Source organism: Acinonyx jubatus, chromosome D1 (genome assembly GCF_027475565.1).
Source record: "Acinonyx jubatus isolate Ajub_Pintada_27869175 chromosome D1, VMU_Ajub_asm_v1.0, whole genome shotgun sequence".
NCBI classification, from domain to species: domain Eukaryota; kingdom Metazoa; phylum Chordata; class Mammalia; order Carnivora; family Felidae; genus Acinonyx; species Acinonyx jubatus.
The window spans coordinates 14,748,598-14,764,150 of record NC_069390.1 but is presented as its reverse complement, the minus strand read 5'-3'; the positions used below and the strand labels follow the sequence as shown (position 1 = coordinate 14,764,150).

Sequence of the window (15,553 nt, the reverse complement as noted above, 5' to 3'; positions counted from 1 at the left end):
AATAAAATATTGTATAGGTAAAGTATAGAATTTTGTATCATTCTGAGTCAAATCACCATTTTTCAATAGTCTAGAGTAATAATTATGTTCATAAGCTCATTTAAACAGTCAAATATTCATTGATCCCTTAAAATGCGTAAGGCACACGTATGAATTCTGGTGATACCATTATTAAAAAGATGTGTGTCTATGTTTACTCTTCTGGCAGATCTAACAGAAAACACAACTATAAACAAATGAGTGCTGTAAGTTCTCAACAGGACAAGGGGTTGGACCCTCCTACTGGAAGCTGTCTCTTGAATGCTCAGACAAACCCCATGACTTGTGAGTATTTGTCATTATAAATGCAGACATAGCTTCATAATTGGGCGTGAAGATATTTAATTTTGTATGTATGTAATGAACTGCTGGAAGCCCCAAAGATGGAACCCCTTTAAGCAGCTTGTCTCTTCTGATATATCTTCTGATATATCTTAAAATTCAGAATCTGGTTTTCTGGAAATATGAAAAGTCTGAGGGGTGAGTCCTGCTACTGATGCTGGGGGACCCTCCAGTCTAACTCCAGGTTGAAAACTCAGGAAATCTGAAATTCCTCTACTTCCAGTTCATTCAGTCCACCCAAATCAAAATTCATCAATTTCCAAGCATATTTCATTCAGCTTATGGTCTTTGCTGATTGCTATCTTCCTTTTTATGTTTTCTCTTATTTTCTCTCTTCTACATTTTTATTCTCCCTCTGATTTTGAGTACAAATTGGCTTGCTTAGAAGCAGAAAGAATAAAATAATCTCCTTTCCTTCACAAGTGATGGTCTACAAATGTACACATTATAATGGAGCACATTTCAAATAATTCTGCCAAAAAAAGTTGTACACAATACATGCAAAATTCGTTGTGGATCATATCTGAAAGGCCCAATGGATAATTCATTTTCCTCAAGTGAGAAAGAATGTCTTATATTCCACACAGACTCAGATAATCAAGAACTAACAATGAACAAAACAGCTGGTCTAATCTACTCATTACTTTAATAATCATATAACCTTTAACATATGATAGTTCACCCTGATTATTAAAAAGATGGTCTACTGTCAAATGCTAGATAAAGTTTTCAATAACAAGAATTCAGGAACTCAGGAATCTGGAAAGACTATAACCTTTCCAAAAGAAACATGGGTTGGAACATGATTTTCCCAAGATGACTGGGCAAAATCAAATAACATTTTTAGATTTTTAGTATAGAATTATTTCTACTATACCATGATTCTGCCTAAAATCTTTATGTTGGCATTCTAAATTGAGCTATGGTTAGCAATAATCAATTCTAAACAGTTTTTGAAAGTAGGAAAAATATCTATGTAGTGCCCATTTACTTAAATTTGTACTACCCATTTTTCTCCCCAATAACCTAGGTTGTAGTAAATGTCCACTCAGTTTGTGTGTGTGTGTGTGTGTGTGTGTGTGTGTGTGTGTATTTTCAAACAACACGTTGCTCTTATTGTACTTTCTTGGGTGGGAAGAATTTAATATATTGATCTCAGTTGGTTTCTTACATGTTTAAAATTCAGCTAAAATAAATTTTATAAACATTTTATTTTATTATTAAAAATTTTTATGTTTATTTTTGAGAGAGAGAGAGCCGGGGGGGTGGGAGAGGGCAGAGAGAGAAGGAGACACAGAATCCGAAACAGGCTCTAGGCTCCGAGCTGTCAGCACAAAGCCCTGTGAGTGGCTCGAACCTATGAACCTGAGCCACAGTCAGACACTCAACCGACTGAGCTACCCAGGTGCCTCTTATAAACATTTTAAAGGGCACTTATGCTATGTCTGGTTCTTTCATTGCTTCAGGTGACTTATTTTTTCAGTATTTGGAGCTCATAGTGAAGTAACTCAGAAAAGCAGTTATCTAAATGTCAGGTTATCAATTTATGCTCCACGTACTAGGTATTACATTGTAAGTAAGCTATTAGAGATGAGATTGTTTTCATGGTGAACCTCAGAAGGCCAAAAAGAATTCAAGAAAAAAAAAAAGAAATGACATATAACATCAAAAAATGCAGTCCTTGTGAATTTCTAGAGAAAGCTTCTTCCTTGTTTGGTAGATCATGTCACAGATATGCCCACTCACATGTACCTCCTAGGTAGAAAACTGGTCTCCTCATTGTAGTTGATGCAAGGAACTTGTGGGTGGAGATTCTAAACTCTCATTTTCTAGAAAGTCACCCTGTGTGAGACCCTTTGGGGCAAACATTGTTGAGTCAACAATGTTATGTCAACACTTAGTTTGTTGACATACAGCTTGTGATCCTCTCAAATTCATTTTGGCCATTTTGTTTGCAGCCTCTGAGGCCTGAGTTCAATGCCTTCAGAAGAACGTATGGAAAATAGACACAATGTGACAGAGTTTGTCCTCCTGGGGCTCACACAGGACTCTGAGGGGCAAAAAGTTCTCTTTGTCCCATTCTTACTCATCTATATTGTGACAATAGTGGGCAATCTGCTTATCATGGTGACCATCATGGCCAGTCCGTCACTGGGTTCTCCCATGTACTTTTTCCTGGCTTATTTATCATTTATAGATGCTATCTATTCTACTGTCATTGCTCCCAAGATGATTGTAGACTTGCTCTATGAGAAGAAGACTATTTCCTTCCAGGCTTGCATGACTCAAGTCTTTCTGGATCACTTATTTGCTGGTGCTGAAGTCATTCTTCTGGTGGTGATGGCCTATGACCGATATGTAGCCATCTGTAAACCACTTCATTATCTAATCATCATGAACAGGAGGGTATGTGTTCTTATGCTGCTGGTGGCCTGGACTGGAGGCTTTCTGCACTCGTTGGTTCAATTCTTCTTTATTTATCAGCTCCCTTTCTGTGGCCCCAATGTCATTGACAACTTCTTGTGTGATATGTATCCCTTATTGAAACTTGCTTGCACCAATACCTCCCTCATTGGGATTTCTATGATAGCTAATGGAGGAGCCATTTGCACTGTCATCTTCTTCATTCTCCTAGTTTCCTATGCAGTCATATTACGCTTTCTTAAGACTCATGGTTTGGAAGAGAAACGCAAAGCCTTCTACACCTGTGCATCCCATATAACTGTGGTCATTTTATTCTTTGTTCCCTGTATCTTCCTGTATGCAAGGGCTAATTCTACCTTTCCTATTGATAAATTCATGACTGTGGTTTTAACATTCATAACCCCCATGCTGAACCCTTTAATCTATACCCTGAGAAATAAAGAAATAAAAAATGCCATGAGGAAGCTTTGGAGTAAAAATCTGACCTTTGCTGGAGGAAGGTTGTACTGCTCGTGCAGAACATGATATTCAATCTTTCACAGAATCAAGGACTCCTTTCACTAACAGTGATTGCATTTTAAAAATCATCTCCTTTGCATTATTTAGCCTATTTATTCTGAAACAGGTCTATAAATTAATCTTTATCTAAATGGGGTATGTTATATCCCTTAGAGAGCAAGAGAATTGTGTCAATTTAATCCCTGATATATGTAATCAAACTGTGTTAAGATTCTTTAGTGGGAAACAATTTTTGGTTTTATTTCAAGTTCTTGTTTGTGGGATATGGCACCTCCATGGTATGTAAAAATATTATCTAGTAGAAAATTTAAAATTAAAAATTCATCTTGTTAAAAAATAAAACCTAACAGCTTCATCTAACAGCAAAAATAAATATCCTGGTCAAATTAATTAATTTCACAGCACATGTTCACAGCTGAGGATAGACCCATAAGTAGTGAACTTTGTTAGGTTTATACTGTGGTGGTAGCATATGGTTGATTTTGTATATTCTAATTAAGTTTTGGACAGAAAAATTAAATTGTTCAACCCCTTCTGTACATCAAGATCAAATGGCTTCTTCCAGTAGTTACAATATATGTATAAGTGACTCGACTCATATTACGATAGAGCCTCAAATGCTGCCTACATTAAATTATACTCTCTGGGTACCTTTTTAAAAAATTGGCAATAAATGTAAAACATTTTGGGACTAGATTGTTTTGTTTACATATGAATGACTTTCTGATTCTCTGTAAACTTTGTGTTCTTGACTTAAGTGGTAAATCAAAGGTGTCTTCTCTGTTTACAATTGCTCTGTAGAAGTTTTGGAGGTCTATTACTGTAATACAAAGACCATTTTTTAAGGTTCTGGCATTATGCATTACCTTGTTGAGAAGTCAACTCACAACACAGATTGGATATGATATTGGTATTTTTTTTGCCCTCATCCTTCTTTCAGTTTATAATTCGATCTGGTTAGTGTACTTAGCAATATTAACGCTCCCATTTCTTTTATATGTATTGAATAAATGCCAGCCATGAAGGTTAATTTATTATTCAATGAAGTAAATAAAAATTAATCTAGATCTTTTCTTCAGAAAGAAATTCAACACAGTGGATTAAATAGTAAAAATTTATCAGAACTGTAGGAGATGACACCGGGGTCCTGGCATGAACTAAGTTGGGATCAAGGTCTCACCACCTCTGCTGTGGTGCAGAGGTGCAGAAACCGGACTCAGGATGACTGTTCTGTGCATATACTTCTCAAAGTCCTTCCGTGTCCTGATTTGATAAATATAACTTTCAAAAAAATTTAAAGTTTTGCTTCTTACATTTATATCTCTAACCTATATAGGATATAAATTTTCAGGTATGGTGCGAGGTGGGAATATACTTTCCTTTTTATAGTAGATTAACTTCTCCCAGCACATTTATTGAATAACCATTGCATTTCCCACTACCCTGCAACACCTCCACTTTCATATAGAAAATATCTATATATCTATTCTTCTATTTCTTAGCTTTCCAAAGTGTTCAATTTGTTGATCCATGAACAATAATACAGTGTCTAAATTACTGCAATGTTTCACATAGTATCGAAGTCTAAAAGATCGCCCCCAAATACCAGCAATCACTTTATCATTTCGGATGGTTTTGGTGGGTCAGAAATTTGGGAGTGGTTCACAGCGGTGTTTCTGGGTCAGGGCCTCTCATGAGGTTGCAGGCAGAAATTGGCTGAGCCTGAGGTCATTCTGAAAAGCTTCTTCACTCACATGCCTTGTACTAGGCTTGCAAGTCTTGAACAGTGAGGGCTGGAAGAACTAGTACTCCTTGAGGTCATAAGGGTGGGGCCCTAATCTGATGCAACTGGTATCCTAATAAGGAGAGGAGGGGACATTAGAGTTCTCTCTCTCACTCGTGTGCACAGAAGAAAGGCCATGTGAGGACAGTGTGAGAAGGTGGCCCATCTGCAAACCCGGAAAAGAGGCCTCACCGGAAGCCAACCGTGTTGCCACCTTGATATCGGACTTCCAGCCTCCAGAACTGTGGGAATATCAAGGTCTGTTTAAGCCTCCCAGTCTGCATGATTTTGCTATGACAGCCCAAGCAGACTAATATGATGAGGGTGGTGGTGATGATGATGATGATGATAAATAATCTAGATTTGGTGAATAAAGTCCTGAACTGAATCACCAAAATTCAGTTCAGGAAGATAATAGCTTCTCATCAAATCTTGAGATGAGAATAATTTCCTAAGCCAGAACTTCTGGAATGAAGGAATCATCACATATCCTTGAATAAATACCCTGTGATATCACCACAGATAGGGGGTGTATATCTTCATCCTAACCTTTCTCTAAGGCATCTGACATCATTTGGCAGGGTAACTATGCTCTGAAAAGAGAGAAATACTCAAACATTTCTGGAGATGCCATAAATATGTTGCAAACTAATGCTCATTCCTGGGTGGCAGAATGCCACTGTGGGCCAGTGGTCAGAAAGCAGACCGAAGGTGAAAGAATATTGGCCCAAAGCGATCACAGTGGGCCAGTTCTGCGGAGAAAGTTAGACTACTTATATTCTACAGGAATACATTTCCATTTTGGGTCCCTGATCCCTGGTGTTTAGTTTCATGGAATGATAGTCTGAGTAGAAGTATTTAGAACTAATCTTCCTTTTCAAAACAGTAAGTAAAAAAACATTACCATATCCTTGGGCTACCAAAGAGATTTGATTTATTCAGGGAGTGAGTCTTACCACATTCCCACTGAATTTACTAGTTCGGCTTGGAATAAAATGGAGAGACAGGGAAACTGTGTGGAAAATGGAATCTTAAAATAAATCTGAAATAAATTAGGCAAGCAAAACAATGTCTTTTGTTTGAATTATCCTTTAGCAAGTGAAAATATCAGCTATTCCATGCAGGAAAAAGATAAGTAGGTTGGGATATAAGAAACCTAAATTTGTACCCTTAATTTGTCACCATCAGACTTAAATTTTTTCCTCGTCACCATCTGAATGTGTAATTTCAGGAATGTTTCTTTCCTTCCCTGGGCCTCAGTTTCTTCATATGAAAAATAAAAAGAAGGAATTAGATACTCTTCAATAATTCATTCAATTTCCAATGTCTATGATTAATGATTGATTAACCAAATTCTGGCCTCCATGTACTTGACTTTTTGGGAAACTCCCATAGTAGACTATCAAACCCAAGACTAGTATTCTTCTTACAGTCAAAAATGGTACAACACTTTTTGGGACTTTTGATTTTGGAGAGCTTGTAAATCAGGCAGATAACACTGTGGAACTGAAATAGCAGAAACTGACTTTTGGTTCTACTGCTTACTAGTTACACCATCCTGGAAAAATGAAAGAAATTATTCTAAATGTTAGGTTTTCCATCTATAAGTTTGGAGTAATGTACTCATCTTCTAGGGTTATTTTGAAATTAAATATGAGAGAGGATTGTAAACAGTAAATGCTTGGTGTATGATGCTACCTTTTAATAGCAAATTTAGGTCAAATTAGAAATGGACAGAGACCATAATATGTTATTAACTGACCAGACAAAATATATAAGTAATGATAATTCTAAATTCTCCAAAGAGAGGAGATGGACAATTCTCAGAGGAAGAAGTTGACGTATTTCAAATTCTCAAGTGTGTTTTGAATCTATTTGTTAATGTCTCCACAACCTAGGATGAGAAACAGTATCTTCTTAAAGCCTTTGTTGAAAGATGAATATTAAAGAAGATTCATGCTAAGTACCTTGGTAAGATTTTACATGGGAGGTAATGTGGGGCCAAGGTCAAGATCAAGACTTGAGGCCAGACAGACTTGAATTATATCTTTAGGTCTGTCCCTCACTAACTATATATCCTGGAACACAAGGTTTTCCTTCTCCATGTCTCAATTTTCCTATCTGTAAAATAGAAGGAAGAACCTTTCAACCACATATCGCTCTTTCTAAAAAATATTCAGTGAGGTATTTTACATTTTTTTGCACAATGTATAGCATATGTGAAACAGTCAATACTAATTTTTGATCATTACTTGTAATAATAATGGTTAACTTTCATGCAGAACTTTATAATTACCAAATAATTCACACTCTTAAGAGGAAAGTAAGCTTAATTCTTTAGTCCTTAATTATCTCAGAACTGTAATATTTCTGCCACCAAAAAAATAAAAAAGGAGGTGAGAAAGAGCTATTGGAACATTCAAAATGGTACTAAAATTTATTTAAAAAGTCTTTTCTAAAGGTAGAGTAACATATAATCATGCTAAAAAATATAAAATACAGAGAGGTGAAAAATGAAAAAATGTTAGTTTCAGCATTACAAAAAACCTATAAAATAATACTGTTTTTGCTTTGCTTACTTTCTGTATTATTCATGCATCATTTTTCATAGTTATCCCTATACTTTTCCAACACAAACATAACATTTAACAATATAGTAACTGAGACTTTTTCTATGAATTAAAAGATTTTGGAGAAATGTTTCTTTAATTCCTGAAAGCAAAAAGGGGTGCCTTATTTAAATGCACTGAAATGACTTTTAGCTTTTATTAATTGTGTAGCAGACCTTTCCTTTCTTGACTCGTATGTAGTTTGGCTCTTAATGAGGGAGAACACTGCTGGGAGGGACATCCTTGGTTGTTTCCTATGTGTTATTATATAGGAGAGGCTAGTGAAAACATCATGGCTATTGGTTGAAGATGTCGTTTCTGGTATCACATTTGAAAGCAATCAAAGCAAAGGCTTTCTCTCTGAGGGTTGAGATGATCGTATTTGATAAAGTGTAGCAGATAACTGGAGCCTCACTGCTTCCAAATTTTTAATCTCTCTCTTTTTTAAATGTTTATTCATTTATTTTGAGGTGGGGGAGTGGCAGAGAGGGAGGGAAAGCAAGAATCCTGAGCAGACTCTGCACTGTCAGTGCAGAGCCCCATGTGGGGCTTGAACCCACAGACTGTGAGATCATGACCTGAGCTGAATTCAAGATTCAGACGCTTAACTGACTGAGCCACCCAGGCACCCCTTCAATCTCTTTATGCAAGAAATAGCAGTCCCTTGCTTCCTGAAGTGATGGGAAACTGAGGTGGTTCTTTCAAGAGTAAGCATTTGGAATTCTATTCCCTACTTTAAGTATTCACTTAATCTTCAGAGCAAAATGTTAAAGAGCCTAACTCAGTGTACTAGTCACGAGGTGTGATCCAATGCTCCATCTTCCTGGGCATTCACACTTGGTTATGGGGCACGTCACACACTTTGAAGTGCACATCTCTGATACTTTTAACATTTTCCCTCTTTTTCCTTAGAATATTGACTGTCCGTATCATAGATGAGGAGTTCTTTCAGAGAAGGTCCCTGTCTGCATCTCTCTTTGTAGCCCCTTCCAGCCCCTTTGCACATATTAGGGGCCGGATATATATATATATATATATATATATATATATATATATATATATATAGTTACTGAATTAACATGTAAATTAGTGAAAGTTTGGACAGTAAACCAATGAATTAACGGATGAATGAATGAATCATGGGTTCCGAGAAATAAGGGACTGATTTTCATAAAACTAAAAAATGGATTTGATCTAGTGACAATACCACAACTATATCTTATTCGATAGCTTCTCTATTAATTCTCTACAATTTTTAGATGATATAATTACAAAGGTAAGCCAAAGACCCAAACAACCATGTTTGCAAAAGATAAAACATTGGAGTTTTTAAAGACTGGATTCTCTGTCTTTGGCTCACACAGACTTAAACAGAAAAAAATTGCTCCCTTTTCTCATCTATAGTGATAACGCCTGTTAATAGCCTATCTTTTTCTTTCTTTTTTTTTTTTTAATGTTTATTGATTTCTGAGAGAGAGAGAGAGAGAGACAGAAAGCGAGCCAGCAGGGGAGATGCAGGGGGCGGGGGAGACACAGAATCCGAAGTAGGCTCCAGGCTCTGAGCTGTGAGCACAGAGCCGGACGTGGGGCTTGAACCCAAGAAGCTGTGAGATCATGACTTGAGCCGAAGTCTGACGCTCAACCGACTGAGCCACCCAGGTGCCCCTAGGCCTTTATTTTTCAATCTGGGAGCTGAAAAAAAGGAGCCTGGTTAGGCTCCTACAGTACAGGCATCCTAGTTTTCATATTTTCACCTGCAGCATTGATTCGCATTCCTTGGCCTTCTTGGTAGCTATGCCTCTACTAGATTATTCTCACTAGTCCTTTTTCAGAAGGCACTGAAGCAGTGCTTTCTGGGATTTTAAGGGGAGAAACATTTGCTTGAGTATACACCATTACAGGTTAAAAGATCACTCTAGGGAAATGAAATCTGGAGACATGAAAAAGGAATGGAGAGTAGTGGATAGGTAGAGATCTTTTTTATTTTGTGGGGCAGGGAGGATGCTGAGCAAAAAGGTAGGAAAAATGAATTTGAAGGGGAGAGTATCAGTGAATAACACTTGCAAGAAATCTATTTATTTCTGTTGAAATATTTTTGACATTCATTTTAAAACTGTAATCATGTGTAACAAACACTGTCTTTATCCGCTGAAGGCCAAGACTAACTAATAAATCTACTGTGGAGTGCATGTGTGAAATAGCTTACAAGCAATCACTTTGGTAAAGAAGAGAAAAGGACTCGTGCTAGGTGGTTAAAAACCATACAGATAAATGACTGACAACCACTCTTATTCTTTTTGAGTAATTCATTGCTTTAGGTGTTATAGATATGGCCTCATAGAAAGAACACTATAATATTAATAGTCGTAGTCCAGCGTCATCCTTTGTATCTCCTTTATGCCAGTTACTGGGATAGTAGCTGTTCTGCTCTCACAGATATCCTTTGAGCCAAGTATGTTCATTTTACAGTAAATAGTGAAGAGTTCCAGGGGTTAAATGCATTTTATGGAATTACCTTTGCTTGTTTATTTCAGCGTCACAACCCTTTGACTTACATTGAACAGCTTCCTTACTTTTTCTACATCTTAAACATTTCATCTGTTAAATGAGGATGATAGCAGTGTCTGACTTCATTGTTGAATTAAAGATTAAATGTGTCTGGTACTTGATAAACAGTCAGGAAATCATTGACTGTGTTAGTAGTGACTTCTGGACATGAAATTGTCTCAGTAAATGACAACACTGTTTTTAGATGTTGTTGTCCAAAAATTTTTGGAGTAATTTTTACTCTTTTCTCTCTTTACGTCTATGTTAAGGCCATCCACAAATTCTATTGTATCTACCTTCATAATATATTCACCTCTACTATTACCATACTGGTCCGAACCATCATTGCTTTTCAGCTGGATGGTTGTAGTAACCTCCCAACGAGTCTGCTTCTACTCTTGTTCTTCTCTGACCCATTCTGAGTCAGAATAATCCTCTTACAATGATCTGCAAGGCCCTACAAGATCTGTCATCAGCCAGTCTTTATTCATTCCTATCCTGTTACACTGCCTCCTTTGATCAACAGTATCAACCATGCTCCCTCCTCAGGGACTTTTCACTTGCTGGTCTCTCTATATGGAAACTTCTCTCCTTGGGTATCATTGCAGGTCCTTCCCCATTCGTTCAAGTTTGGCTTATGCAATCCCTTCCAAAAGAAGCCTTCTCTCACTGCCTTGGAGAAAATCATATACAGGGACCATGTATCATTTACCCTGCTTTATTTTTCTCATAGTAATTATTGTAACTTGACATAATGTATAGTTCTTTTTTTTTATTTGCTATTTTCTCTCTCTACTTACTAGAATATAAGCTTCATGAAAGAGGAAATTTTATCTCTTATTTTTACTGTTAAAGCTCCACTTCTGAGAGTGTTAGTATTTTGAAACAAACTTATACATGAATGACTCAATAGACCATAAAATTATATTTCATTGTGTAATCCTTCCCCTACACACACACACACACACACACACACACACACACACACACCAGAGCCAAATTGATGTAATTTGTTCAGCAGCTTGGTTTCGCTGTGGTTGATAAGGGTACTTACATTAGCCAAGTCTGGGTGGGAATAGAATTAGGAGGTTAATGAAAAATAATTTAATAACATATTTTGATTCCATTTGTCTTCAAAGCAAGTTTTTTTAAAAAATTAGTGCTTATTTATTTTTGAGAGAGAGAGAGAGAGAGAGAGAGAGAGAGAGAGACTGTGAGCGGGGGAGGGGCAGAGAGAGAGGGAGACAAAGAATCTGAAGCAGGCTCTAGGCTCTGAGCTGTCAGCACAGAGCCCTACACGGGGCCCAAACTCACGAACTGTGAGATCACGACCTGAGCTGAAGTCAGACGCTTAACTGACTGACTGAGCCACCCAGGTGCCCCTCTTCAAAGCAAGTTTTAAAGAAGACTTTTACAAATTGATTAAATAGAAGGAGATCCTCAAACAAAATAAAACAGAAAAACCCATGGTGAAATAACACAGAGGTTAAGAATATCTGGATTTTTATGAGTCTTGTAGCTTATCGCTCCTAAATATAATGGTCCCTATTCTCAGATCAAAAAGCAAGAGAATTTTTTAGAAAGTGAAACCATGACTCTTACACAAAATGAACACATGAAAAAGATTTTATTTAATCATTAATTTATGAGAGAACTGGTAAGATTATAATCACCCGAAAGAAGAATCCAAAATATTACCCTTACATTATTCAATCAGGGATTGTAATTCATCTACAAATAAATGCAGAACTGACTTTATCTATAATGGCCAGGAAGTCAATCAACCTTTCACCAAACAACATTTGCATTTCTATGGGCCAGAGTTATTAGCATTATTATCAGTTTTATAAATGTTATGAGTTATAAAATAGCTCAAGGCAGTAAAAGGCATAAATCCTATTAATCCCAAAGAGAGTGCTGCAGATAACACAAACTTTCACTGAAGATGCCCAATAATCTTTATGCTACATTTCTGCCTTAGACTATATATATATATATATATATATATATATATATATATAGTATGTATATATATATATATATATATATATATATATATATATATATATAGTCTTTCCAGGGGAATTCTACCAAACATTTATTTATTTATTTATTTATTTATTTATTTATTTATTTATAAAAATGAAATTTATTGTTAAATTGGTTTCCATACAACACCCAGTGCTCATTCCAACATGTGCCCTCCTCAATACCCATCACCTACCCTCCCCTCCTCCCACCCCCCATCAACCCTCAGTTTGTTCTGACAAAAGTTAATTTAATTTAGCAGCTATACATGAAAAGAAGTACAGATCTTATAAATAAAATAAATTCATATAAAGGGAAAATTATTTTCTCATTTATTTTTATTTTATTTTTTTTACAAAGGAAAGAACACAAATTTTCTGCATCCATTGGAGTCCTGAGATAGCATACTTAAAATGAGAGATTAAAAATAGTTTAATTATGTTTATTTATCAAGGTATAGGTAGGGTTAAGGGAAACCAATAAGGGATGAAAAAGCCATTACCACAATTAGACTTGAGAGAGCAAGGGCGGGGGGCAGGGGAGTGATCACAGGAACCCAGAGGGTCCATCCCAAAGAGTTCTGCTTCAGTGAGTCACCCAGTGGTTGACAGATCACTGTCAATCGAACAATGCATACCCTGACATCCTTTTCTTCTCACCTGCTTTCTTACATTCAGCTGGTACCACCTATTGGTCAGAAGGTAAGAGATCTGGTTGAAAGAGACCAGGGAAAGCAGCTGCCCAGGGTGGGCACATTGAGAGTGGATCTGGAGGGGTGGAAAAACTACATCTAGTTTGCATTCCTACCATGTACTGCATTATTTTTTCCTTAGTAAGGGAGTAAACACTTTCATTTTTTGGAGTTAACTGGAAAAAAAGAAAACCCAGAAGAAATAAGTAAAGAGTCTTCCAACTTATTTATTCATTTCATATTTATTGGACACCACAATAAGTCCGACACTGAACCAAGTGAACAAATAAAGGGGTGAACAAGCAGGCAGGTCTACTCCTCTGCCACTTATTTAAAGGGTTTTTAAATGCAAAAGAAGGTGAATTAGACTTAATCTTGCATCAACCATGTGTGGAACCAAACCAACAGTTGTACAGCTTTTTAAAAATATTTAATGAGTTTTTAACATTTCTTACTGGCTGAGAAGCAATCAGGCTTATTATATGGTGACCTTCCTGTGCCTGGATGTCCTCTAGCAAAGACCCAGTGACCAGTTTTTCAGGTGTGGAACAAGGATTTTTGCATCCTTGTAAGAGGTTGAATTCACTTCAAAAATTTGCTCTTTTTATAAAATAGAAAAAGCAAGTTTCTTTTCTTTGGCACACCATGAAAAAATAGCTTATGCTATTAAAATGCTTTGGACTTACCTAAAAACCCCACATATAGAGTTCTCATCACCTTGTCTTTGAAAATACTGCCTTTACAGGTTAATTCTCCACTCCTGAATTCATCATCAGCTTTAAAATAAAAGAAGACAGGATGAATGTGACCGAATTCATTCTAATGGGACTTACCCAGAATCCTCAGATGCAGAGAATTCTATTTTTGGTGTTACTTATCATCTACATTGTCACTGTCACAGGCAACCTGCTCATTGTGGTCACTATAATCTGCAGCCAGACTTTGGACTCCCCAATGTATTTCTTCCTGGCATTCTTGTCTTTGATAGATGCATGCTATTCCTCCTCCATAGTCCCTAAAATGTTAGCTGATCTGCTTTCTGATTCAAAATCTGTTTCTTTCAGTGGCTGCATGACACAGCTCTTTGTAGAACATTTCTTAGGAGCTTCAGAGATTGTCCTCCTTGTGGTCATGGCCTATGACCGCTATGTGGCCATCTGTAGACCCCTGCACTACGTGACCATCATGAACCACCACACATGTCGCCTCTTTGTGGGGGTGTGTTGGGCAGTGGGTTTTCTCCACTCCATTGGACAGATTCTAGTTACTTTCTGGCTCCCATTCTGTGGTCCCAACGTCATGGATCACTTCATGTGTGACATTTTCCCCCTGTTACAACTTGCCTGTACTGACACTTTCCTTGTCGGCCTCTTGGTTGTTGCCAATGGTGGAGTAATTTCTGTGATCACCTTTGTGATGTTATTGGTATCCTATGTGGTCATCCTGTGCTCCCTGAAGACTCACAGCTCTGCAGGGAGGAAAAAGGCCCTCTCTACCTGTGGCTCCCACATCACAGTTGTTGTTTTGTTCTTCGTGCCCTGTATTTTTATGTATCTGAGACCAGTAGCTACTTTTCCCATGGATAAAGTCCTAACACTATTCTTTGCTCTTATTACTCCCATGTTAAACCCTGTCATCTACACAGTAAGGAATACAGAAGTAAAAAATGCCATTAGAATGTTATTAAACAGCAATGCCATTTCAGAAAATAAATGACCCACTACAAAGATGTTATTTCTTTCATGATCTTTTACATTTTTATATTTTATTACTTTTAAGACCTCATATCTCTCATGTGGCACAACACCTCTGCAAGCAGGTATTATTATGATTATTCCTATTTTACAGATGAAGGAAAATGAAGTTCAAAAACATTAAATAACCAGCCCAATGTCAGACAGAGCTAGTATGCAGCTCTGCCTTTTTCTAAATCCAAATTTGATGCTCTTTCAACCATTTCAAAGAGTATCAGAAAAAAGGCAGCATTTCATCAGAACTTCTCTTGTTTTGTAACAGACTTAAAAATGTTCCTTTCTAATTACAGAGCTGTGTAATGGCTTGTGTATATAAGCAGTTGGTACTCAGCTGAATTGCCTACTGGCCTAGGACAGTGTGGAATGCAATTTAGAAAGGAGGTATTTGCCAATACCCTCTTGGCACACACTTGATATATCTAATGTTTAACATTATCCTGGGTTTTTTGTTCTGTTGGGTAAAAGTTGTCAGGGATTATAAAAATTAATTGTATTTAGACTGATGTGAAGATTTTAAAGTGTCTTCCCATGGTCACAACTTACAAAGTTGAATGCTCGTGTTTTTATTTTACAGAAAAAAAGTAGAAAATCAGAAAGGCTAAATAACTAGATCATAGAACATGTAAGCCAGCCTTGAGTCCAAATATTCGTACTCCACATCCTGTGATCTTTTCATGATACAGGGGTCTGGGACTGGTATTTGATTATGGTTTGGTTTATAAAAATAGTTTTTGGTTATATGCCATAGAAAGTGACACTTTGAGTAATAATTATTAGTAAAATCAAATGTAATTATTTTCCAGAAACATGTGGTAAA

The 15,553-nt window shown here is 36.8% G+C and overlaps 2 protein-coding genes across 2 annotated transcripts; both read left to right on the top strand.

Moving 5' to 3' along the window:
- Positions 1 to 2,367: 2,367 nt before the first annotated feature.
- On the top strand, positions 2,368 to 3,330 carry LOC106986238 (olfactory receptor 4A15). Its single transcript, XM_015084410.2, has one exon. The coding sequence runs from the start codon at positions 2,377 to 2,379 to the stop codon at positions 3,328 to 3,330; it is 954 nt and encodes a 317-aa protein (XP_014939896.2). The 5' UTR covers positions 2,368 to 2,376.
- Positions 3,331 to 13,733: 10,403 nt separating this feature from the next.
- LOC106986229 (olfactory receptor 140-like) lies at positions 13,734 to 14,698 on the top strand. Its single transcript, XM_015084402.2, has one exon. It carries the CDS (start codon positions 13,781 to 13,783, stop codon positions 14,696 to 14,698), a length of 918 nt encoding a protein of 305 aa, XP_014939888.1. The 5' UTR covers positions 13,734 to 13,780.
- Positions 14,699 to 15,553: the final 855 nt, after the last annotated feature.

Coding starts and splice junctions, on each gene's coding strand:
- LOC106986238 (XM_015084410.2), top strand. CDS start 2,377: ATGGAAAATAGACACAATGTGACAGAGTTTGTCCTCCTGGGGCTCACA.
- LOC106986229 (XM_015084402.2), top strand. CDS start 13,781: ATGAATGTGACCGAATTCATTCTAATGGGACTTACCCAGAATCCTCAG.